We start from the raw sequence: 17,633 nt of genomic DNA on the forward strand, positions 1-17,633 counted from the left end.
CGGTCGATACTAGGGGTGTCACAATATATCGTCCCACGAAATTTCGCGATAGTAAAACGTCACGATATGTATCGTTGAGATGAAATCTCATATCGTGAAAAAAAAAAAAAAAAAAAAAAATTTTTTTTTTTTAAATAGACAAAGAAACGTCTTTGTTTGTTGAAGTTCAATGTGTGGAAAGTAGTTCAGTTGAACAAGTCTCTGAAGAGACACATGAGAAGTTATACAGGAGAGAAACCATTCAATTGAGTTTCTGGCAAAACTGTTTACTTGACAGGAAAAATTGAAGATGCATAAAAAATAGACTAAGAAAAGTCTTGTTGTTTGAGTTTGAAGAAAAACTGAAGATGCATAATGAGAATTTATACTGCTGAGAAACCTTTTAGTTCAAAGTAAATCTAAGTGACGGTGTAACTCATTCTATTTCAAGATAAGCCTTATCTCCAATCTCATGTTTTTTCTAGTTGTTATTGTAATAACAATTTCCCACAACAGCATGTTTTGTATTTGTGCATTTCAAATAAAATACTACTTTTCCAGTCATATATTGTCATTATTCAAGTTTAAAAAAATATTGTTAAAATCGTATCGTATCGTATCGTTATCGTGAACCCAGTATCGTGATACGTATCGTATCGTGAACTGAGTGTATCGTGACACCCCTAGTCGATACCGATATGATTGCAGATATACAGTATTGTGCATCCCTGTTTGTGATCCCCAGAGCTGTTCGCTACAACAGTAAGTGACGTGCAAATCAATGCAATGCTCCTCATTGCCCTGATGGCCACCTATGTTTAGGAGAAAGATCTCCACATACCGCTTTCAGACAGACACGTTTCTGGTTCTGGCTCTGGCTCCGTTCTGGAGTCTCAGAACCTTGGTGCTTTCTGGCGAACCAGCCCGTGTTCACACCAGTTTAAGCGGAACCAAAGTGGGAGGACATTATTCGGTAGTCCTTCTTCATTTATTTTTATTTTTTTAAGTTTATTAATTATTTGGTCTGGCGTTCGAGTGAACCCAGCCTTGGCCATCTCTTCTGCAAGTTCGGCATATGACTTGCTCTTTCTTGTACTGCTTTCTAGCTTTTCTTGAGATTCGGTAGATGCCCAAATCGCCACTAAACATTTGGTTTCCTCAGCAGACCACTGCAAATTATTTTTCTCCATGTTGTCACTGCCTTCTTCTCCTTCCTGCTCGTTTTCACAGCCTAGAATGAGACACGCCCACTGATGATGTCACGGTTCCCAAGGAAAACCAACTATTTTTTGGTTCCGCTGAGAACCAACTTTTCAGGTTCCGAACCAATTATTTTTTCGGTCTGAACGCGCCGGCCAGTTCAGATTAGGGTTCTGGAACCGGAGCCCTGCCGGTGTGAAAGCCCTAACAGATCTCCACTGCCTGCACACATCCTCCTGACGACTGTCCCTACTCCTAGTTCACTCCTATCGGCCTAAACCTGTGGGGGTTGTTATGGATACAAGGTGGGTTAGTCGGAGAGGAGGAGGTCAAATCAGGTTTAGAAAAGAAGACTGAGTTGTTGGATTTAAAGATGGACTCAGCTGTTTGGGCCGAAGGATGAGTGTATGTCGTAGCTAACTAGCGTGTAGCCTACTAGGGCCCGGTCAAAATGTCTTGCACTGGCATGACTACCCTACACCACTGCCTCCTGTAGACTGTAAAGGAGTGGTTTATTCCACTAGAGGGAGTTGGAGGGTGATCGGCCGTTTTCAGTGTGTCTTGGTGCTGTCACAGAGGTGACACTTTAGACTGGAGGCTTTCTGAAGGCTCCAAGCTGGATTATTCATCAACCCTTATGAAAGAGAACTAGCCCCCAGTCAACCTACAAGACATTTGAGCTGGAGACCAACAAATATCATAGCAAAAGTAAATGCATATGAATGTTCTAGAATATTATAGTGACACCAGGAGATCAAATACACAACAACACTGTCTGCACAGACACTATAAATGCCGATAGGAATATTAAAATGATATTATAGAGATAGGATATAGCCTAAAAAAAGTAGACTCACTACAATTACGTCAGATAAATTCACTATTGAGTTTAGTTTAGTTTATTAGGATCCCCATTAGCCGCAGCAGGATGCTACGGCTATTCTTCCCGGGGTCCGAGTAGTAGCCTACCACAGACACTCCTTATAGGAATATTATAGAGATAGCCTGTTATAGAGCTAATATGACAATATCATAGGCGATGAGAGAAAAATGATTAGGTCATTCTGAACTTCTTGAGTAGCAGGACAGTGGTTCTCAACCTGTGGTAAGGGTACCACTGGTGGTACGCCATACGCGGGGCTTCCTCCCTCTCATACGTTTATGTGGTGGTCATTTCTGAGGTGGTACTTGGTGTAAAAAGGTTGAGATCAGGGCACACTCTCAGTCCCTATAGGAACATGATAGTGATTTTCTGTTAGAGGAGCACCAAGCGTTTCTGATCTTCATAATGAAGCCAACGAAAGCTAATTTCAGATCTACAGAGAGGAAACGTTAAAAATCACATCACAAGAATATAGCCTAAAGCATAGCCTACAGCATAGATTGGCTGGCTCTCATCACTGTCAGTTTGGTAAACTTATACAGCATCAACTGATCACAATCACGATTAGACGCTCGACCACAGTAGGCTACATTATGACATCCAATATAAACAAGCAACAGATAGATATATAGATAGATAGATAGATAGATATATAGATAGATAGATAGATAGATAGATAGATAGATAGATAGATAGATAGATAGATAGATAGATAGCCTATTTTATTCGACAATCAAAAAAATATATAGGCTATAGGACATGCTCCACGTAGGCTATAATTATGTAAAAGTTGTCAAGGATAACAGAAGAAAACTAGTAGCTTATGCTTATTTCCATCGTGGACCTTGCTGGAGGGGGTAGAGATGATCGCCAGCAAATTACGAACTTGACAGCTAATTAAAATACACTAAAATAAAATAGCCTAGACTACAACAATGACACAACAACACAACAAGGGACTAACATTTGGCAATAAAAGACTCGCAATAATAATCTAACGCTTGCAAAGCGGCTGTCGTGATTGTTTCCCCGGGCGGCAGGCAGGCATGCTGTTACAGAAGGATGGAGCGTTAAATGTGAATGAACAGCCTGGAGGCTGAGACAATATTGAGCGGGTGATAGATAGTGGAAACAGGACCGTCTGACAGACAGACAGATGCTTACCTCGCGTTTCACATTCCATAATAATTTCTCTTTATAGTCTTCCTCCGTGGAGCCCTCCATGTCTGCAGCTCTCTCTCTCGCTCTCTCTCTCCGCCCTGCCTGTTCGTGCAAACCGGTTTGTTGTCTTTGATCCAGCCTGGTTCTTCCTCCTTCCTCCCCTGCTCTGCTCTGCTCAGCTGAGCTGGACGGTGACGCAGCCAGAGGAGACGTCAGAGGATCCGCCTTCAGCCCACTCCTGCTCAATGGAGGAAAATCACTGAGTAGACTACACACAGAGCATCCAGTCACACCAACACCAACCTGTAGCACAGCACCCAGTCTCTCCACTATCGCTCCACTCCCCACCTGCACTACAGCAGCGCCATCACAGCCTGTGAGAGGCACCAGGAGCCTCCTAGTGGCGCTGGCAGGTAGTGTCACCTGGCTGCTTGTGACAACTCACAGTGGCTAATGCAAGTGGCAGTGGCACACTGTGACATCTAGTAGAAAATAATGTTAAGACGAATTTTCAGAGAATCGGCAAAAGAAAATGCGAAATGATGTGCATTTCCATCCACTGCTGTTAAGCGAATGTTAGTGCCTTGCAGGCAGATGTGTGCCCGTTGACTCGCATGCTGCCTGTAAACTTAAAGTTTCTTGATGATCCACAAAAGCTACACCATAGAAAGGACAAGTCACCACTCTTCAATTCGACATACATATAAGCCACCCAGCATTTACCGTAAGTGAATACTGTCTATTCTAGAAGTGAGTCACCTGTTAACCACAGGCTTCAGTTAAAACACAGCAGGCGGTCTAAACCTAATACAAATTGTGCCTATGTGCTGTGTATTTATGTAGTGTATGCCCCACATGTAACGTGCATCCTAGTACTGATTCGTAACAAGCTTTCGTCATGTTTTATGTAATTAATTACATAAAATGGAGTAAAAACAAAAAAGAGGAATGTGGTTGCTCAACAACCAGGAAATTTGGCCAAGCCCTAATTGACAGCAACTGCCGACAAGAGTGCTACATGCTTCCACTGCATTCCACTAGCTGCCACTGACTAGCCACTCAGATTGATACCACAAACTTCCACGAGCTGACACTACCTGCCAGTGCCACTAGGAGGATCCTGGCCTTACAGCACAGCCTAGAGCAGAGGTGCCCAAATTCTTTCCGTTCCTTTCTGTTCAGGGGGCCACATTGTCAGAAAGCTAAGGGCCCGGGGGCCGGACATTTCCATGAGCTATTATCATCATCAGCACCACCACATCTTACATTTTTTTTATTTTACTACATCTTAAAAGTAGCCTAATCATAGCCTCATGATCCACGTTTTTGATTTTGTTTTGTAATTTTCTTTTCTTTTCAGATACAGAAATTAAAAAAGTTACACATTAAAATCAATCCACAGATGAAAAACAGAAACAGGACTTGATTTGTATCCGATGATGTGTCATCGAGAGACAGAGAGGTGAGACGGTGAGAAAGAGGAGATTCCCCCTTCCCCCAGAACTGGTCCGCGGGCCGGTGTGACTAGATTGGCGGGCCGGATTTGGCCCCCAGGCGGTCAGTTGAATAGGCCTGGCCTAATATAATGTATCGTACAAATAAACTGTCTCTGAGCATCCAGGATCGCTCCAACTGTAGCACACCACCTCCCAACATCCAGTAGCCCACCAGGCAGTCCCGGCTCTAAACTGCTGGAGGTCCCTTTTGAGACCAATTCTACCCACCATCTAGCAATAAAGACTGAAGAAAACATTTGTCTTTTAAGCTTTGTATGTTTGTTACCTGTTATGATCTGGACTAGCTCGCAGTTCTGAAGCAATGATTTTGATTGGTTTTATGATCACAGGCACTTTTTTAACACATTAAAGGATGAGTGGCCTAAGCATTGGCCTTCAACCGGCTATGCTGTCCAGTACCACCCCAACCCTGTAGCCCAGTGGTTCTCAAAGAGGGGTCCGGGGACCCCCAGGGGTCCTTCCAGGGGGACCCCAGCAAAAAGGGGGATAATTAAGTCTCACTATAATACCATCCATAAGTAACACAATGACAGAATGTACAGTATGACTATTTTGGTCATGACTTTCATACACTTTCTGTAATAAAACCTCTAAAAGGAAAAAATCATGTCAGATGGTGGACGCTGGGACAATCTTTATTTATTTATTTTTAATCAAATGAGGGTCCGTGAGGTGGTTAACCTGGTAGAGCACATACTACAAAGGCTTAGTCTAATGAACAGATGACAAAGTAGAATTTCATTATTGGAAACTTTTATATTCAAGACTGGAAAAAAACCCATTAAAGGTAAAACTGCATAAAAACATATTAAAGCCACACTTTGATTCTGGGGCAGAAGAAAAACACTTTTTGATGAAAACCTGGTGCAAATAACATACATCATGAAAGTGTTGGTCCATTTCATGATTTATCTTTGGCAAACAATCACAACTGCTTCTAAATGGTAGGCTATATCAAAAATGCAATCAAAAACTATAAATATTAAAACACGCTCTCCTGCTGATTCAGTAAGTGGTAAGTGCTATGATTGTATTGATTGAAGTTTTTCCTTTTACATTTCTAAGATACAGTAGTGCATATTACTGATTTTTTTTCCACCACTACTAAACTACCGTATATTTACTACAGTCCAAAAACGGAAGAAAAAACAATACAACTCTCTAGATATTTGAAGGCTTTTTTCGGATTGCTCTGATATAAATTCATACATTATGAGGACAATGTTGACACCACAACTATCTGGAAAAATATGTCAAATGCAATTACATCAAGGCCACAATTTGTTCTTTTTGAAGATAATAAAAAGGTCACATGGTGGTCGAGATATGACCAAATCTGAGAGGAGAGATGAGCAGAAAGAGACTTCATAGTCAGTTGTGTCAACACAGCGGGGCATCGGAGAAGCTCAAACGTGTCCACCATGCTGTGCCAAAGTCACGCCCTCTTCCACGTTCAGCATACAAACCAAGGGATTTCATCCGCCATTGATTTTTCCATAGACATTTTGTAAAATGCTTATAGAAATACTTTTACTGGGTCAAACCAAGCGATTCAGCTATTTAGAATCAGGAGAGTCACTTGGACCAAAACTAAAATAAATCAATCAATAAATAGTGGATTAGAAAAATTCTGTTCGGAGTGAAATGCTGATTCTAAATATAGCTGAATAACTTGATTCTAAATATAGCTGAATCACTGGCATAGCCAGACTTGGTACATTGGGTGTGCCACAGAAAGACAGGGTGTGCCAGGGGGCGAACTACTAAAGATTTGTTGGGCCTTTTCAAGCCAGATTGAGAGGAATATTGAGATAGGACCATATGACCATAACCATCAATGTTTGCTCCTTTTCGCACTCATTATTAGCAGGTAGAAGCAGTCAATTAAATTGTATTTTTTGGCAACATGTAAAACCACTTTGGTATCTCAAAAAAGTCTCACCTACTTTTTCCAAAGAGTGTTGTAGTCGGGAAAGAACGCAAGTTTGGTTGGCATGCAGGTTCGTCTACTGCAGAGAGATCTGCAGCGTTAGTGTCCTGCTGCTAGTGTTTTTGGCTGCGTCCCCCGCTGTTATTAACGTTAAAGCTAATTGTTTCGGCTGCATCATCTTCATCATCGTCTGTCTCTCCGCTGTCCACCACCAATACAGGTGCGGGAACGGGTGCACTACAAGCCGCACTTGTTGAGGGGGAGGGCGACGAGTCATCTTCTTCCTCGTCAATGTGACGTTTCTTGCCTTTGTCGAAAAAGCTTAAAAGCGAGCTGTTTCATGTCTTCTTGATTTGGCACTGCGGCTGCATTTGTTTACTTTACTAGACAACTTAGCTAGTTTCCCATGATGCTCTGGGGCACAGAGGCATAGCGGACAGTTGGACGCATGACAGCTGATGTGTTTTGCAGACAAACAAACAAAAAACTTAATTTTTTCCCACTTTTTTGGGGGGTGTGCCAGCTGCCTGTGTGGGTGGCACTGGCACACCCAGGCACACCCATAGCTACGCCATTGAGCTGAATCACTTGGTTTGACCAAGTAAAACTATTTTTTACAAGCATTTTATGAAATGTCTATGGGAAATAAGATGGTGGATTAGATGCCTTGGTTCGTATGCTTAACCTGGAAGTAGGTGAGACTTTGGCTCTCTAGTCTGTGCCGGGTGGGGGGGCGGGAGTCTATTTTGTGCCTTAGTGTCCCAGGGGCCGCTCGTCGTAGGTGCTGTACCTCTTGACGTGGATGCGGCGGACGCCCCCCGGCCCCTCCTCCTCCTCGCTGTGGGAGCCTGTGCAGTGGGCGTGGCTTGTGCAGTGGGCGTGGCTCCGGCCCCGGGTGGCCTCCAGCAGCGAGACGTCGGGCGCCGGCACCGTCTCGTACAGCAGGCCGTTCAGCGTCTCCTCGTAGATGCGAGCCTCGGGGAACTCCACCTGACGAGACCGGAGAGACTTCTGACATTTCCTAAACTTTATCTCGTTCTTCTGTCCTTTATTGTGTTTGGTTATAGGTCTGGACGATATGGTTGGAATCAATATGTTTTATTGGTTTCATGCTTCTAAGTTTTTGTGATTTTATGGTTCTATGCTTTTATTTATTTTATTATTTTATTATCTTATTATTTACATGATAGTGCAATAAGGGTCAGTGTAATATGGGCGGGTGCAATTTTTCTTGCCTAAACAGGCACCGCCTGTTCAACCCGGGTTCTGTGCAATGTCTTTGTTCAAATGCTACTGTTGTCTTGCTGTCATGTTGTTTTCTTTTGTTCGTATATGTTACTGCCGATGGATATGCTGTCCTCGGGGACAATAACGTTTATCTGATCTGATCTGATATCATGATAAGCATAAGGATTTTTCTCGATAACAATATACTGTACATCACAATATGGTTCATGTATGCAAAATCACATTGAATAATCAAATTATTGTTCATCTCATTGAATTATTCAAGTAATTGTTTTGCACATCATCATTTCCTTTATTTGACCAGGTGGATTAAAGGAAATGAGGATGTATAAAACAATTACTTCAATAATTCAATGAGATTTATTCAAGTAATTGTTTTACACATCATCTCTGTCCAGAAGTTATTTTAGTTTTTCGTTTGGCAAGTGGAAAAACGACAATGTCACGTCCGCAATGCAATGAATTGTGGGTACTTAAATCAATGAAATCTGAAGTCTGCTCCCCAAAACTGCATCAAGACTTCCCGGGAACGCGCCCGCACAGTCCGCTAAAGCTGCCTTCACATGATAAGAGGCCTCACAGCAGCTGTTGCTAGGAGACATTGGTTGCGCTCATGAAAGGGCAGCGGTAACTTAGGTCCAAGTTCAAATCATTTGAACTTTGAGCGCTGCACTCGGTGGCAAATTCGAGTGGTGGGGGACGCCAAGGGAGAGCGGTGCCGCCTAGTTTGGTGGCACTGCTCTCCCCATAGGAAAACACTGGCACAGCGGGCGCAGAGCAGTTTTATTGTGGATTATGTGTAGGGGCCTTAAAGTTTAACTGAACCCGTATCGTCACGGGTTAGGGTTAGGGTTAACCCTAACTACCTGTAGTTGGCCAGCCAAAAGGAAAGTATCGCAGGACTTGACGAGACTTGGTGACCGAGATCACGAATGAGGTAATTTGATCCCTGGGAGACTCCAGGAAACAGCCCGGGGGGAAATATCAGTCTGGTGGTTGTTGAGGGATGAGATTATGACGATATGTGGCGAAAACGGGAATAAAACTGGCTATTTAGATGCAGGAAAGACAGGCTGCCACTTGGCCCCCACGGAGCTCTATTTTACGACTGGATTGGAGAGTATTGAGCTCAAAACAACGCGTAGGACGGCCAGAAACGCTGCGGAGATCACTGGGTAAGTCGTCAGATCATAATTAATGTGAGGAGAGGGGTCCGGGTTCAAAAAAAACGAAATTCTCCTTTAAGAGTCTGCAACTGCAAGTGCGGTGAAGTCGGCACATTTGGATCGGGGGTCTTTCTGTCCCGCCGACAGACCTCGTGTTGTTGCTGCTGCTCCTCACCTTGGTGTGCTTCTTCTCGGTGGCGTAGACGATGGAGGTGCAGCACACCTCGGCCAGCTTGCGGCCCTGACCGTAGAAGGACCAGCAGCAGATCTCGTCTCCGATCACGTCCTTGATGAAGAGGACCCGGCCGTTGTAGCTCAGCGACAGCCTGTCGAACAGCTCCATGTTCTTCAGCAGGTTGTCGTCAGAGTTGCTGCCGGGCCAAAAATGCAAACACAGCCACAGAGATAAGTGCTTCATCATCGACTCCGCCGTGGGGGCCTGGGGCTAATTAAGACTTGATTAGCTTTGCACCATATGAGCTAACAGAGTACTTAGAAAAACATCAATTAACTTTGTAATGATCAGTGGAAGCCAGCGGGACCTTTGGAGGCTTGCTTACCTGGTGTAGGAGTATTTGTTATTGCTTCTGTTGTACACCAGCTTCACCACCGGCTAGCAGAGACAGAGAGACAGAGAGAGAGAGAGAGAGCAATATCAATTCACAAATGACTCCACTATGGATTCAGATAAAGGAGGCATTAGCCATTTCGCAAGAACACCAATTCATAGCTTTCAAGGGGCGTTACGTGCTGCCGGGAACACCCACCTGACGGTCAAAAAAAAAACTTGTTCATTCCGCTGCCAGCCGAGTCGACTAGTTTATCATGCTGTGTTTGTTCAGCCGTTTGTACACACGTCTTTGCGGCCAACATTTCATCAAAGGTAAGCTCAAGTAACGTTACAATAATGATTAAAATACCCCGTTAACGTTACTTGAGCTTACCTTTGATGAAATGTTGGCCGCAAAAACGTGTGTACTTTGATGGTAGAAAAAAAGCCATTTGCCCTCCCCAGCGACTGAACCACGTCTAATCGCACAAATCCACAACCTCCTCCTGTCTGAGTTTTCTTTCTCCGACGGGATTCTGTAAAAGCACAAGCCAGGCGTGTCTCCTCGTCGGTTAGTGCAACCGATAGCACAACAGGTATCCGGCATTTTGGCTGAACAAACCCAGCGTGAGAAACTAGTCGACTCGGCGGGCAGCGGAATGAACAAGTTTTTTTTTGACCGTCGGGTGGGCGTTCCCGGCAGCACGTAACGCCCCTTGAAAGCTATGAATACAAGGCAAGAGAGCCTCTATGAATAAACACGTGCATTCCCTTGAAGAAGTAAAACAAAAGTTATCTTTTACTTTGAAAAGCTGTGAAAGAGGTTTTTACTGGGAATAGTTGCCAGCTTAAAGCCACAAGGAAAAGAGCATTTTGCCGATGGGCTGCTCCTGTAATCAAGACGGATTTCCAGTTGAAGCAGGATGTCAGGACATCACGCAGCACGGCCAGCGAGGCACGCATCAAAAGTCTGCAAAACCTCTAAATGCTTTGTGCATCATCTCCAGACTCGTAAATTCCCGATTCTTCAAAAGAAATAGATTCCACCTGGACTCAAACAGGCCAGGGTATCTTAGGAAAAGGAAAGAGCGTTTTCACCATTGTATCATGTTGCCACTCTGGAACTTTGAAAGCTGTTGGCAGGTTTAATGTAATAGCTGATTACTAATAGGAGGGTTGGAGAAAGGACTGGGTCTGCGGTCTCAGCAGCGGTACCTCCAGCTTGGTCAGATGTTCACAGGTTTGTGGGTGGAAAGCTCGTGGGGTACAGTACAGTATGTGTCCCGGTCTCCTCCGCTCGGTCAAGGTTGCCCCTTTGTGGGGAGGGGAACTGGGGGGAATAGCGTGATCTTCCCGCGCTACGTCCTGCTGGTGAAACTCCTCACCATCAGGTGAAAAGAAGCGGCTGGCGAGTGCACATGTATCGGAGGAAGGATGTGAAGATATTATTGGTTGAATTTGTATCTATGCCTACTGGTATGCCATGATGTATTACTACAAAAAATGTTTTCTAGGAAGTATGAAGCGGGCGAGACCTCGAGGGCAAAAAGGATGAGGCACGGTAGGAGGGACCCTAGAAAGGAAGAAAGGAACCCGCTCTGTGTAAATGTATGTATATATACATTATCATGGAAATACCATGGATGACCGTGGGCTTCAGCGGATTGTCAAGCAAAGACAATTCAAAACATTGGCGGAGATTCAGAGGGAGTGGACTGAGGCTGGAGTCAGTCATAACTGAGAAGTAACTGCTGATTTTCTTCACACTATTCTAATTTCTTGAAATACTGTTTTGGGGGTTTTCTGGAGCTGTAGGCCAAAATTATGAAAAATGAAACAAATAAAGGCTAGAAATATTTCACTTTGTGTGTAATGAATCTATAATCTATGAAAGTTTCACTTTTTGAAAGGAATTATGGAAAAAAACAACTTGATATTCAGATTTTTGGGAAAGGATACAGTATATATATATATATATATATATATATATATATACACACACACACACTGTACATATGTGTGTGTGTGTGTGTGTATACAGTATATATATATATATATATATATATATATATATAATCGCTATAGGAAGAGCATGACTCAAAATGTGTGTATATATATATATATATATATATATATATATATATATATATATATATATATATATATATATATATATATATACTGTATATGTGTGTGTATATACTGTATATATATATGCATATATACAGTATATATATATATTCCATTTATTGTTAAACGGGTGTATGTAATGATATAGGAAATTAGCTAAAAAGGTGAAATTGTCATTTTTCATTTGTGAAATTGAAGCATTGTAGTAACAATCATCAGACTTTGGTCTCCGTCACCTTGGCACAAGCCTGGATCAGCCTCTCCTCTTCCTGGATGGAGGTGACCACAGGTATAACACACAGGGCCTGCTGCTCCTCATTGTCCTGTCAATCAGAGAGAGAAGGTCCATACAGAGCTGAAGCACAGCCAGCATGTCTACAAGTGTTACTATGTCTCTCTGGGGCTTCAACTTAACAGCAGAGTTTGTCCTGCATAGAGAATTTGGAGGTGGCCACCTCCATCAAATGTTGTGCCACCTCCAGCTCTTGACAAAACTCTGTCTTCATGGAAAACACTCTTTTCTAACAAGCGCTGCACTCTTTTGGATTTCTGTCATTTGTAATTGCGGCATTACTGTACGTCAATGTGTTGACAATTTAATGTTAAATATTCTTTAATAAAGTTATTTGTTTAAAAAAGCAGCCTCCTGAGTACCTTTGCATAGACAGATCGGTGCACAATCCACATAAAAAAATCTCTATCATTAAAGAAACACTATATTATTGTCCACCCATCGGTAATCGGTGAATTTTCCACCTTCGGACAGGACGGCCGAATCACTGTCGATCTTTCGGCAAAAACTAAAAACACACCTTTTCAGGCTCCATCTGGGCACTTCTTGAACTAACATCTTTCTCTCTCTCTCTAAAAAAAACTTTACCACTCTATTCCTTCAGAGGTTGTAGTTGTCATAGACTGTGTTGCATAGTTGATTTCTCTAATGTTGACAAAAATGTGTTATTGTAAGTCGCTTTGGATAAAAGCGTCTGCCAAATGACGTAATGTATCTGAAAATAGGTGAGTAAACTCTCTGCCTCATTTCAACCAGGTGGGTAAACTGTGTTTACTTGTGTTTATCCTCCACTGCACCTCTGAAGGGGAGGGATTTAAAAGTGTAAACCAATGGAATATCAGTTATGATGGAAGGGGTGGGAATCTGTGATGACACCATCGGTTGGAATTTTCATGTACGCATAATCGCCTCCGGAGAGGACTTTACATTCCCCCCTACTCTGAACAACAGTCACTGTGGGGGCAACTGACCTGGAGGCTGTCTTGGCAGAGCTCCACCAGGCCTTGGATGAGGTAATACTTGGCCTCGGCCATCAGCTCCAGGACAGCCTGACGGCCTTTGGGCAAGGCGACGGTGCCCTCCCGCAGGTAACCCAGGATGCTGGCAAAGTGTTTCCCACTGCGGTCGATCAGGATCCAACCTGGATGGAAACAACAACACTAAAGTTAGAGCAGTGGTTCTCAGAGTGGGGTCCGGGGATCCCCAGGGGTCCTTGAAGGGGGTTCCAGGGGGTCCTCGGCAAATTCCATCCATAAGTAACGCAATGACAGAATGTATGACTATTTTGGTCATGGGTTTCATACACTTTCTGTAATGAAACATCTTAAAGGGGGAAATGTTATCAGATGGGGGACCCTGGGACAAAATGGTGGTCTAGTTTGTGTCCGTTTAGGGTCCTTCTTGACGTGAGAAAGGTTGAGAAGCACTGAGTTAGGGAGGGAGTGCACGTTCAACCAACGTTTCCTCTAATCCAGTGATCCGCTTCATATCAACTAAGGACTACTAATTCAGTCCACAATAGAGCTACGCACCCCATTTGATGATATTTTGTCCCTCAGATCCAAATAAGAGAATATTTTTCTTGTGAGATATGATTTTGTCCAGAATTCCATCTGTATTGCAGGTAGAGATAACAGAGAAATATGATCAAAACAGTCATTCCTCTACATTCCCTAATTGTGGGGAGCCCCTGGAACCCCCTCAAGGACCCCTGGTGGTCCCTGGACCGTATGTTGAGAGAAGCACTGCTCTAAGCCACTGGTGGCCAGTCCTGTGCGATGGAGGAACCTATAGGTTTTTACTCCAACCAAACACTAAACAACATGTGGTGAAAACATAACCACAAAAGCAACATCAAGACATCCATGAGTGGTAATAATGGCTCTGTGTAATGGTGTGAGATACTTCATCCGTGGCAAAGAAATATAGGATGAATGAATCATCTTGAATCAAATTTGCGCTGGCTAAATGTTGCGTTGGTCATTTGCTGTCTCTACTCAGACAACAGTAGCCCACCCAGCTGCTGATTCAGAGAACATCCAATAGGTACAGTAGTAACATTACTATACGGCCATAACAGCCTGGGCACGACTCTGGCATCACATATGAGGGCAATGGGTGCTGTGTGCACATGGTTTGTTTTCAAATAAAAGTGAAACTAAATATGGGCTGTTGTGTGGGAGTATTTCACTCTCTTGGAGAGAGATCAGCGATATTATGCAGTTTATAAGACATTACATTCTAGTGACACATCAAGTACTACAAGCAAGAATTTTGACACATCAAATCGCATCAGCCATTTCAAAAGCAGACATGATGAAGTGTACATTACGTACACTCAAATTGTTATTTTAAACAGCGCTATTGGCCAAGAATTTCGCAATCAGTGAAATCATCCCTAGTTGTTATTTAGCCATTCTGATGCTATTGCATGGTTAAATCAGCCAATTGTATTTGATGGTACCTGCAGTGGGAAGAGGTGGTACTTGAACATGTGGTTTGTACACACTGGCACCTGGTCTGAAAAGCTTGGGAACCTCTGCTTTACACTGGTTCTCAATTCCACCTTGTGCTAATCAGTGAAATGGTCTGGTGTTGATGTTGTGTTTTAGTTGGAGTGAAAACCTGCAGGCCCTCGGTTCATCTCGGGCTCCATTCCCCGTCCCTGTTCTAAGTGATGGCTTAACTTGAATCATGTCCACCACACCACACCACACACCCACCTTCTCTGTCAGTGAACACTTCCTGCCTCCCACTGAACATGGCTTTCAGCATGGAGTCCTGCCGGGTCAGCACCTGCAGTGTGCTGTAAAAGAGGGTCCCCCCCACGTTGAGCCGGACATACTTGTTGCCCGGGCCCACCGCTCCTCGGTAGCTGCAGGGCTTGGTCTTGGGACAGGCCAGGGGAGGAGGGGAGGTGGAGCCAGGCGGGGCGTGCAGGCGGGGCAGGCAGCTGTCTCCGGACATGTCCCGTTGGAGGTAGATGACCACCCTGCAAACGGAGGTCCGCAGGTCCCCCGCCGTGGTGACGGCTACTGGGGAGGCCACAGCCACAGCCTCTCGCTAGTGTCCCAGCTCATTCCTGCCAACATACAGAGGCCTGCATGAGGATGGAGGACACATTGTTGATATACACACGGCTCCACTGGTAAAGCAGGACGCCCAGTGGCCGAGGTATGCACCACAATGCCACTTACCCCACAGTTATCTTCCTCTCCGGTTTCCCTTCCTCTGGAATGGAATGTGGCTGGACAGGAAGCTAGAGGAGAAGGGAGGAGGGGCACACTGCAGTGGGTAGCTAAAAAGCACAAACTAGGATACTAACCTGGTATTGACCATATTCCTCTTTCTTCTAGAGGAGGTGACAGACAGAGATTACTTAACCAATGTGAGAGCCACTGGATCCATAGACTCCAAGCTATGGCCTCTCCTGGTCTAAATGATTCAATTGACATGGTCGCTTTTCGATGATGTTTTTCTTTGATTCATGTATTGTATTGTATTGTTGTTGACATGATGTGTCTGCGTTCTAGGATACTGCCCTCTGGTGGTGCTGTATATGTCTGTGAAGACAATCAGATAATTGTTCCCTTCACACCTCACCACCTGTTCCAGATTATCAGCCTTTCTATTTTCTGTATGAATGTGTTGACTGGTTTCACATCTCATTGTGTCCTGACGAAGGCCCATGTTGGGCTGAAACATGTTGGCTAGTTTTTATTGTTCTATTATGAACTAAGAATTTTATATTAAAGCTTTTTTAACCTTTGGAAGAGTGCCTTGCTGCCTGCTTTTTGCAGATCTTCTCTCTTTATACCAAAGGGCATCTTCCTTCAGCTACTTTTTAACTTTCAAGAACGCCGCTGCCCTCCTGCGTTGTTTCATTAGGATACTAACCTAATTAGCCCTTTTCACTTCCCACTCAATTCACCCATTTTGTGTCTGAAAGGCAGGAAGTAACATAACACAGGAGCAAGCAAAACCGTAACGAGGCCCCGGCACTAGACAACCTCAATGGATTGGAAGTTGGAAACCCTCATTAATGTTTTGCTTGCACCCGTGTTACTTCCTGCCTTTTAGACACAAAATGGGTGAATTGGGTGGGAACTGGGAAGTGAAAAAGGTAAATAGTGGCATGGCATCTCTCAAACTAGCACTACTTGCTGTCCAACCCCCACTTTGGTGGTGCTCTTCTTCAGTGGTGTGAGCTAGAGTAGGCTGTTAGAAGGCTTAAACCTGCTGGCTAACAAGTTGGGGTAAATCTAAAAACGTGTTAATTAAATGTAATTGGTTAATTTATAGCTTTATTACTTAGTTATGAAATAGATAAAAGTACTTGCTAGCTAACTGGCTAGATAACAGTGTATCTTTAGTTAGTTGTGATTTTCTCTCTGAGATACAGGCCATGTCAATATGCACGCAAACGTTCCCTATCACTTATAGGGTTATTAGCTATTAGTATTTATATGCTGGTTAAATACATCTCGGGTGTAGGTTTACAACACTGCCTGCGTGCCGTTTGCTGGCATAGCGACGCTCTGTTCTCTCATTATGTAGCGATGTCACGCCAAATTCATTAGAATGCGGTATATCCGTTGTCTTTTGCCTTGCTTATAAGAACATAACGCTACTTAACGAATCAATAGAAGGACTCAATAGCAACTTCTGGTAAATTCGGCCTGAAGACAATCCAACTGCAATACTTACTACTTATCACTGCAATAAAATTAACTTTTAAAAGTAAGTTGACATGCTCGCTGGATCGCTAACGTTGCCGCCTTCGACACATTTTTAGCTGGAGAAAGTTGAAATTTTATTGGAAGAATGATGCGTGGTGTGTTGAATGTATTCCGAATTTAACAGCAGACCACTGAGAGATTCAGAAACGTTCTGGTGGTGTTGTAACGAGGTGTGTCGTATTCTCTTAATCAAGGCCACGTTAAATCGCCAGATTTTTTAATAGAGCTTGACATGAAGTTCCACCAGGAGCTAACGTTAGCTAGCCAAGTTTCGCGTTTACTCACCGACCCCACGCGTTGTCTTTTCGTGTTGTCAGATAACCATACAACGTATGGCTAACAATGTTTGTGTTGTTATATTCAATAAGGATACGCTACAGTATCATCAAGCTGTAAGTTGCAAAAAACAATCTGCTTCTTTCAAGTTTCCGGGCAGTCTTCCTCGGGTTGATTTTCCAGCGGACTGTCTGGAGGTAGTAGTGGAGGATTACTGCCCTCCACAGGACAAATGTAGTAGTAGTAGTAGTAGTAGTAGTAGTAGTATTAGTGGTAGCTAGTAATCATAATAATAATAATAATAATAATAATAATAATAATAATAATAAATATAGCCGCAAGCGGCGATGCGGGGTCCAAGCTTCCGGTGAAAGTTTCAAAGTTTCAAAGTTTCAAAGTTTCAAAGTTTCAAAGTGTCAAAGTTTAAACATTTATCATTTCAAGACGGTTTCACGTATCCAAATTCTTTATACAACTTTAGATCAGGGAAGTCCAGAGATGACACAGAAAAAGTTTGGGCTCATTCGGGCAAATGGCCTAGGACGAGTTCGTTTTTTTTTTT

General features: G+C 43.5%; 2 protein-coding genes across 6 annotated transcripts in view; both read right to left on the bottom strand.

Moving 5' to 3' along the window:
- The window catches only part of sgsm2 (small G protein signaling modulator 2), a gene marked incomplete at its 3' end in the record, with an annotated part of 144,945 nt that extends 141,599 nt beyond the window's left edge, over nucleotides 1-3,346 (bottom strand). Inside the window, exon 1 of the mRNA XM_083637253.1 lies at nucleotides 3,227-3,346. Within this exon, the coding sequence (XP_083493379.1) occupies nucleotides 3,227-3,286 (60 nt within the window). The 5' untranslated portion in view covers nucleotides 3,287-3,346. The remainder of the gene's footprint in view (nucleotides 1-3,226) is intronic.
- A 2,067-nt stretch (nucleotides 3,347-5,413) lies between these two features.
- Nucleotides 5,414-17,221, bottom strand: tnfaip1 (tumor necrosis factor, alpha-induced protein 1 (endothelial)). 5 transcript variants are annotated; one of them, XM_083637230.1, is made up of 9 exons: nucleotides 17,081-17,221; nucleotides 15,254-15,315; nucleotides 14,780-15,138; nucleotides 13,589-13,669; nucleotides 13,028-13,197; nucleotides 12,001-12,087; nucleotides 9,645-9,697; nucleotides 9,260-9,455; nucleotides 5,414-7,660 (listed from the first exon to the last, which is right to left on the bottom strand). In XM_083637230.1, exons 3-9 carry the CDS (start codon nucleotides 15,021-15,023, stop codon nucleotides 7,424-7,426), a joined length of 1,068 nt encoding a protein of 355 aa, XP_083493356.1. In that variant the 5' UTR covers nucleotides 15,024-15,138; nucleotides 15,254-15,315; nucleotides 17,081-17,221; the 3' UTR covers nucleotides 5,414-7,423. The 5 variants fall into 5 exon arrangements, with proteins under 5 accessions (XP_083493356.1, XP_083493354.1, XP_083493355.1 ...); XM_083637228.1 differs by having other exon boundaries at nucleotides 5,414-7,681; XM_083637229.1 differs by having other exon boundaries at nucleotides 5,414-7,681; nucleotides 14,780-15,156.
- Nucleotides 17,222-17,633: the final 412 nt, after the last annotated feature.

This window comes from Poromitra crassiceps (genome assembly GCF_964638095.1).
Source record: "Poromitra crassiceps genome assembly, chromosome: 5".
In the NCBI taxonomy this organism is placed as follows: Eukaryota; Metazoa; Chordata; class Actinopteri; order Beryciformes; family Melamphaidae; genus Poromitra; species Poromitra crassiceps.